Raw genomic sequence first — 7,851 nt, forward strand, 5'->3', positions numbered from 1 at the left:
AAAGAGCACGATGGATTAGGTAGATACCAGATAGACGTTAAGCTGCAACCCGGGACGGAAAAGTCATAATTAAAATCACCTTGAAGTGTGGTACTTCGTAAAATTAAATGCTATTAATATTAACGGCTTCTCGAACCCACTGGTCCGTCAAAAATCGCCTCTTGTTAGCTTCCCCCATGCCCTATTTACCTATCAGGTACTTTACTTACCTTGACCTGGGCCTTACTTTTTAGTAGTACCTGTGTAGGAGTATTGCTGCTAAACTTCTTATTTGCTATTCGGCGATGTTAGATCACCTGTCAATGCAGGCGATCTGTTTTTGCATCTCAAACTGTTTCATCTCTCGTCGGCTTTCCTTTTCCCTTTTCCCTACCCTGCTTTCTTTGCTTTTTCTTTTCTTCCTTTTCCCAACGTCTCTCTATCGCCGTTGACTATTCCTAGTTCTAGTCCCTTGTTCATCCCTGTCGCTGACATCTGTCTGGACTCAATATCAAACCTAACCTTCTCTCCTCGTTTACTGGGTTTCATCTTTCTATTATTCCTGGTGCTTTAACATACCTTTATCTCATCGGCTGTATCGACTTCCTAACTATCATTGAGAGTGTTTATTCGTTATTCCTGTTCTTCAGCTATACCCTTTTTTTTTACTTTTTTCTTTTTTGTTGTTGCTTTCTATTTATCTACTTGTTTTCTGGAGCTGGGGAACCTCTAAGAAATTGTTAGTTGAACCTACAAGACGCCCTGCGCTCTGGTAGTGCCATTTACGTTCTCAGCTGAGGTACTGTGTTGGAACGCGCCGCACTTGATTGGCACCTTAAAGTTGGACGGGAAAGGGTTAATCGGACAAGGCCCTGCTTTTTCATCCTTGATATTGAGTCAAATTTTCACTTGTGGTTACCCCTCAACTATTGTTTCAGTTTCGTCGAGGATTCTAGTCGCAAGTGATCCTTGGAACCCGGCACTTAAAACGGTAGTGCACCTGGTTGCCGGATGCTCTTATCCGTCTAGACTTCTAAGATATTCGAAAAGAACGAAAAAGCTTTCCCGTTGCGAATCGCGCATATGATTGCGTTACAAAACCAAGCTATCTTGCCTCCCGCCAAAGTGGATATCTCATTGCTGTTGAAGCCCCAAGATGAGGAGGCCGCCGCACCGGTGACCACTACGTCCACCTTTCCACCAAATCCAATCCCTCCGGCTCCAATGGCTCCGGCAATTCCTGTTATTGCCTCAGCATCGGGGCCTTCTATACCTCTCACCAAAGGCCCCTCATCGCTTCCGGCTAAGCGTCTTCAACCCGCTCATACAGCAGAATCACCGGCGAAAAAACAGTCAAAGTGGTCTCCCGAAGAAGATGCTTTGATCATTGAATTACGTGGTAGTGGCATGAAGTGGGAGGATATTAGCAAACGACTTCCTGGACGAAGTGCTATTAGTTGCCGCCTTCACTATCAGAACTATTTAGAGCGCCGAAGTGAGTGGGACGAAGACAAGAAGAATAAACTCGCAAGATTATATGAAAGGTATGTTGTACAGAGTCAATAATTGAAAGGTGATGACTGGGAGTTCGTTGCTAACTTCCACTGCAGATTCAAAGCAGAGATGTGGTCTAAGGTAGCGGAAGAGATGGCAATCCCATGGCGAGCTGCAGAAGCCATGCACTGGCAGCTAGGAGAGCAAGAAATGGCGCGTCGAGCCGGCGTAGTGCCCTTTTCGTTATCGAGTTCAGCCATAGACCCACCAACACCTAGGACAAGAAGAACCAGCACGTCTTTATCTCGACCAAGAAAAGGATCGGCATCACGCTCAATTCCCCCACCACAGCTACCCTCCGTTGAAGAGCTTACTGCAGGAGTTCCAGCATTTGCTCCGCCTCCACCTTTTCCTCCTCCAAGGGAGGTCTATCGAATAGGCCGTCCAATGGATTTAAGCGGCACCCACAGTGGTCATATGGGCCCCAATCTTGGCATTCCCCCTCGCACCCTTCCATAGGGTCAAAAGAACCAACTCTTTATTGCGTTTTACCTATGCCTATTATTTCTTTCTTTACCCCCACATCTCTTGCTGCATTTCAATTCTGCTGCGTTATAATGACTTGCATAGCGTTGGCTGAATATCTACCTTCGTCAATAGGAAGGATTTTCTCGATTGGCTCGGTTGATATGTGCCTTTCTTTTGCGCAGAATTTCAAGGAAGACCCGAGCCTGACGACATTTCCTTCTTGTTTCATCTCTCTTTTGTTATAAATAGATGCCATGAAAGATCTCCGGAGCTGGATTTCGGAGCACACGTTATTCCCATGTGTTACGGTGTTTTTCTCATTGGTCTCATCGTGCTGCAATTGCCCACCAATTGTCTTTTTCATAGCCAGATTCCAGTACACGACCACCCGCATTGATTATATCACGCTCTAACTCATTGGCCTCATAAAGGTGGTAATATCGATGGAAAACTTTTGGTTGCTCAGTTGGACCGTCTTTGGGGAAGTTGCTTGTCATAACCCATGGAACCATAATGTCCTGCTCGTCGCCTTTATCCCAGCCCCTGCGGCTGGTCTTCTGCTCGAGTGCCCATACATATAGCAGGACTTTCCCTCCGGGAGCCTCTGCCGTGGCGGGCTTCAAAGTGCGCAGAATCTCACGGATAGCTTGAATCCTTCGATCCGGGGTTGACAAGTGGTGTATCACAGCTATCGATATTGCAAAGTCGAAAAAGGAATCCGGGTGTGGCAGGTTTAGGATATCCGCCACAATGGCCGAGTGTGGTTGGTGATTCGCGGCAATTCGGGCAAGGTTCTCGGATCTGGCATCCATTAGTCAATCACGGGACATGTGAAATGGTTTATTCAAGAATCCATGAATAAAAGTGAGACAATGGTTATTTCCAAATGTAAATTAACAAAGCCAAAAAAAAAAAAAAACAAGACAAAGATAAAGATAAGAAATGATAACTGATAAACAGATTGATAAAAATACGCAAAGTATAATAAGTATACGAGGAAAGGAAGGTAAAAACAATTAAAGAAACCATATATAGATAAATGAATTTACTTACCTGTCTGAAGCAACAATAAAGACATTCTGGTTTACAGGTAGACATTTTCCGTTGCCACATCCCACATCAAGTCCGATAGCTCCGGGTGTTAACTCTGTAAGGAACCGTTTCACAATTGGCCACGCCTGATAGATACGTCAGCACACATGCAAGGTCAATATAATGCAAAAAGATGTGGTATATATACCTTGTAGCGAGTGGAGGAAAAATGACTTGCGATTTGTTGGTACACCTCATGGACATGCTTTTCTTCGTAGGCTTCCTCTTGGGGCATTTCAGTTACGAAAGACTGTTGGTCTGATGACGATGATGCCATTTCTGCTGTACTGCCTTGTGATCTTACGCCTGGTCACTTTTTGATAGAGCTATGGTGTTTGGTACAGCATAATCGGCAAAAGGCCTGGAGAGTGTGAGGAGAAGGAGGAGAAATCTAAAAGGCGTCAATCAGAATTGAAATCACCAAGAAAGAGACATGGTACAATACCATACACCGTACGTAATTAGATTGTTTCGAGGCATGTAGTGAAATCGATGCAAAGATTAAGGTTAGCGGGTACTTGCCATTTTTAGGTGGCTCGGAGAATATCTGAATCAGCAGATCGTACTTCTCATTTACTATTGTTCTTTCTTTTCGTTTTGTGTACTTATTGGTCTTCCCCTCCAGACATTACTATATTGTATTCCCTCCAATGTTAGCTCCATCTGCGCTGTAGCATCCAGCCGGAGGATTACCTGACTAAGGAGTGCCGTATTTTACCTCGACCCATACACACCCATGACATGGATCAAGTAATTTAGGTTTGAGCCAGTGCTGAGGCATACCTAAGATACCCACTACAATTTGAAACCTACTTTAAAGTAATGGTTAGTATTTATCTAGGTAAGAACTGAGATGAAGTACCCAAGAGCGATGTTGCATACGGTTGGTTGGTTACTCCGTGGTTTAGTAGGAAGAGGATTGACTATAAAAACCACGTGCCTCTGGATCCCCCAACCCAGGTCTTATCACATAGTAGGTACTTATCAAAGAAATCTCTCACTTGCACGTGATATGTTACCTGACGATCTCCCTCGTCAAAAAAAATAGAGCAACTCATTTGCACATCTAGAACCGCTGTTTATCGACTGAAGGGCACACATCCCAAGTGACTATGTCATTCCAACCGACTCCGTCGGATGTTTCTGTCCTCATTACCACGCCTACAGCAAGTGCCAATTCTGATCCACACTTCGTCACGGAGCGTCGAATAACTCCAACATGGACCGTTGTTCAATTAAAGTCAAAGTTGGAAACGATGACAGGGATACCCCCTGGTAGTCAGAGCTTGAAATTGAAGACACCAGGGTGCGCTGACCAATGGTTTGACGGTGATGAGAACATTATCGGTGATTGGGGGTTGAGAAAGGGCTGTGAGATCGAGGTACGATGTCTGAGGTAATTTGAGATCTATCTGAGACTTTGCTGAAGTCAGACATCGACCCAGGTTCATGATTCCCGCCCTCCTTCAGCACGGCCGAACTTTCATGATCTATCCTCTGTTGAAAAATACGTTCTTCCTGCGACCACCTATGAATCCCTACCAAATTCAGTATTGGCGTGGAAAAAGCACCAGAAACTTGGTCGGTTTGACCCAAATGTACTATCGCCGTACGAATCGGCTCGCAAGCAAGCAGAACAAGATGCCGAGGATATCAGGAGTCGAGGTAAGAAGCATAAATAGAAAAACAGTCAAAGGGAGAATGAAAAAAAAGAAAGAAAGAAAGAAAGAGAGAAAGAAACAACGTTTAACTATCAGAATGCCGCTTTTATAGGTATCGCGGTTTCCAAACGTGCGATTATTCACCCGTCCTCTCCGCCACATGTCCGACGAGGAATTATCCGCTTTGTTGGACCGGTGCCATCCATCCCCTATCCCGGGATAGAAACTAGAGATGCCGACTCTAGTGCTTTGCCTATCTGGGTGGGAATCGAACTCGATGAGCCAACTGGTAAGAACGATGGCAGCGTAGGCGGAAAGCGCTATTTTACTTGCCCTAACAAGGCCGGTATTTTTGTGAAACCCGAAAAGGTTGAGGTAGGGGAATTCCCGCCTTTGGGACTGGACGATTTAGAGGACGAGACGATGGAGGAAATATAATCGAGGCTAGGAGGCCTTTGGGGGTTAAATCGTATTCATATAATATCATTCAAAACATGCCAGTGAAACCTCACAAACAGAGTCCGTGCTCGCATATATTGCTATTAGGGATTGAGAGATGACAGAAGGAATAAAATGAGGAAAATGAGAAACACCGACAGCCCAGTATTCATTCAAGAGGATCGCTAAGCCCAACAAGATCGACGCCTATGACAGACGCAAAAATGAGAAACACAGATGAGAAAATAAAAAGCCAATGCTACATTCACATGAAGTTGGGAGAAATGAAGGAAGATAGGCAGGGGGCGTTGCTATCGTAAGAATAGAGCCTATGAAGACCTTACAGCCTGTTCAAAGACAGTCACTATGATGCTTTAGAGCCACCTGCCTTCTGCTTCCCCTTGGGCCTACCTTTCCCGACACTAAGAGGACGTTCAGCTTGAGGGGTTGGCTCTTCTTCCATAGTGTCATTTTTGGAGGCAGACCCAGGGGCAGAATTGTTACCCTCCACAGGGACACAACCTTGCGTGAAGAACAGCCGGGCGTCCTTCCCATGTGTGTTTGCGAAGCTGTAATAATTGCCTGAAGCAAAGCACAGATGGTCAGACATCTCTGAAAAAGGTAAACTGGGAAGATTTTGCCAAGCTCAACGTACCTCTTGGCACTTGGAATACGCAGCCTTTTCCAGCGCTAAATTGTACACCGGAGATGTCTACTTGTACTCGGCCGCGGCATACATAGAAGACCATGTGCATCTTCTTTGAGTTTTTTGGCTTTTTCACTCCGCCGCTTGGCAGCTCAACAATCCCGGAACCTAAGAAAGGAGAGCTAAGTAGTTTGGCAAACCGAAAACTTGAACCTTTGACATCCCTCGTCTCTATACCGGAAGGCGCGTATGCAATGTCTATACATCGAAAGATCAGCACAATAAATGATTATATGGAGGCTTAAAAAAAAAAAAGGAAAGTGGAGGGCCGGGTAGTCCACTCACCGAGGACCTCTTCCTCGTCTATCCCAGCCTGGGAGTCGGGATCCCACTTCCTAATGTAACCATGCAAAATCCCTTCTTTCTCCCAAGGGTCAATATAATCCTCATCATCTTCTGAGTCATTGTCCACCCTAGGTTTTCCCGACTTCGACCTCTTCGAAGGTCTGCCCTTCTTGGGTTTCCGTTTTTCCGGTTCGAGTTCTTCCGTACGTATGATCTCCTTAATGGTAGAGAGAGGGTAGCGCTCTCCCTCGGCAGCCTCGCCATCACCGTAGACACAGCGTTCGTTCTTCCAATAGGCAAGAGGTCGTACAGACACTCGCCCTGACCGAGTGTGTGTAGTGCTGCTATCCGTTGGAGTCTCTCGTTTGAGAATATATAAGCTTCGCCCCTTTAAAGGCCCCGTGCGTTTGACGTGATCCTCAACAACCCTATCCAAACCGGGGTGGCCTGATGTATTTGGTTCTCTAGTCTCTTCTATGGAGGCCTTGGTCTTCTTTGACAGCCTCTGTTCCTCCGTATCGTGACTAATGCTGCGCTGGCTTTTCGCGGGCCTTCCGGGACGTTTACGTTTCTGCGAGGTCTCATGCTCCTGTGGTTCATTCGACTCTGCAGGGATGTGAGTCCGACTTGATCCACTTCGAACTTTTTTTTTGGGTTGATGGCCGATCTTTATCTGACCTTCCTTCTGCAGGCCGACAGCCATTATTGACGGAGATTGCGTTGCTGTGCTGTTCTCATCTGGTTCCTCCATTTCATCTCCTAGAATTGTGTCGTTGCCAGCATCGAAGCTATCAGCGAAATCATCCCGTGTATGTTCGAGACTGTTCGCATTTTCATCCGCGTTCGATTGGCTATTCGCATCGCTATCCGAAAATGAAGCTGTTACTTCCTGTGTCTTCTTGTTTGCCTTACTGCGGGCACTGCTCAAATGATTCAAGGGAGGCGCATTTATAGATCGGTGAGTCAGAGGAGAAACATCATGTCGTAAGTCCCCCTTCGTATGACCTAAGCCCTTACCATCGGAAGGACTAGAGGAGAGGAGATCCCGTTGTGGGCTTTGGGATGATCGTAAACCGGGTGTTCTCCGAGGGGACCCAGTCAAGCCAGTCTTCATAGGAGAACGTGCAACAGGTGGCGGGAAATAAGAGTTTCGCCCACCATTCATACCGCTGAGAAAATCGGCAGGACCAGGGGCGTTTCCTGCTCACCCGCGTTGAGAAATTAATACCATGGCCCGAACATTGAAGAGCGTTTGTACGTACCCCCATCCATAGACATGCCATCGGAGCCTACCGAAGATTCATTCCCATTGCCAAAGCCATTTTCTCTTGCGGGAGACTTCTCTGGCGATGACCACATCTCATCAATATCCTCCATCCCATGTTCATCGCGCTTGCCTTCCTTCACTGAAATTCCTGTGCGACTGTATCCATTGTCTTCGTCAGTCCGCTCTGCAGCAGAAAGAGAACGTTGAAATGGGATGTTCGACAGAGAACGCTCACCGTCCAAGTTTACCGACATTGGAATAATCATAATCGCGAGCTTTCGCGGGCCCCCGAGGAGCCATCCTAGTGGAGTTCCGGGAGTGAAATGCGGGAAGATTAGCTGTATGGAAAAGTTACGAGTAGGATGCACGCGCACGCGCGCACACAGTATCCTAAGCTACTT

General features: G+C 46.4%; 4 protein-coding genes across 4 annotated transcripts; 2 read left to right on the forward strand and 2 right to left on the reverse strand.

The window, feature by feature from the left end:
- Positions 1-677: 677 nt before the first annotated feature.
- Positions 678-2,160, forward strand: BDV27DRAFT_88367 (MYB DNA-binding domain protein). The gene is made up of 2 exons (XM_032077861.1): positions 678-1,523; positions 1,590-2,160. The coding sequence occupies exons 1-2, from the start codon at positions 1,063-1,065 to the stop codon at positions 1,990-1,992; spliced, it is 864 nt and encodes a 287-aa protein (XP_031920437.1). The 5' UTR covers positions 678-1,062; the 3' UTR covers positions 1,993-2,160.
- A 167-nt stretch (positions 2,161-2,327) lies between these two features.
- On the reverse strand, positions 2,328-3,370 carry BDV27DRAFT_164592 (tRNA (carboxymethyluridine(34)-5-O)-methyltransferase; the record flags this gene model as incomplete). Its single annotated transcript, XM_032073724.1, has 3 exons — positions 2,328-2,802; positions 3,055-3,179; positions 3,242-3,370. The coding sequence occupies 3 exons, from the start codon at positions 3,368-3,370 to the stop codon at positions 2,328-2,330; spliced, it is 729 nt and encodes a 242-aa protein (XP_031920438.1).
- A 706-nt stretch (positions 3,371-4,076) lies between these two features.
- On the forward strand, positions 4,077-5,493 carry BDV27DRAFT_88382 (tubulin-folding cofactor B). Its single transcript, XM_032077862.1, has 3 exons — positions 4,077-4,475; positions 4,539-4,758; positions 4,867-5,493. Exons 1-3 carry the CDS (start codon positions 4,206-4,208, stop codon positions 5,190-5,192), a joined length of 816 nt encoding a protein of 271 aa, XP_031920439.1. The 5' UTR covers positions 4,077-4,205; the 3' UTR covers positions 5,193-5,493.
- Positions 5,494-5,556: 63 nt separating this feature from the next.
- BDV27DRAFT_151392 (Cupin domain protein) lies at positions 5,557-7,750 on the reverse strand (the record flags this gene model as incomplete). Its single annotated transcript, XM_032071353.1, has 5 exons — positions 5,557-5,774; positions 5,848-6,096; positions 6,184-7,383; positions 7,446-7,606; positions 7,686-7,750. The coding sequence occupies 5 exons, from the start codon at positions 7,748-7,750 to the stop codon at positions 5,557-5,559; spliced, it is 1,893 nt and encodes a 630-aa protein (XP_031920440.1).
- Positions 7,751-7,851: the final 101 nt, after the last annotated feature.

Source organism: Aspergillus caelatus, assembly GCF_009193585.1.
Source record: "Aspergillus caelatus strain CBS 763.97 unplaced genomic scaffold BDV27scaffold_475, whole genome shotgun sequence".
Taxonomy (NCBI): Eukaryota; Fungi; Ascomycota; class Eurotiomycetes; order Eurotiales; family Aspergillaceae; genus Aspergillus; species Aspergillus caelatus.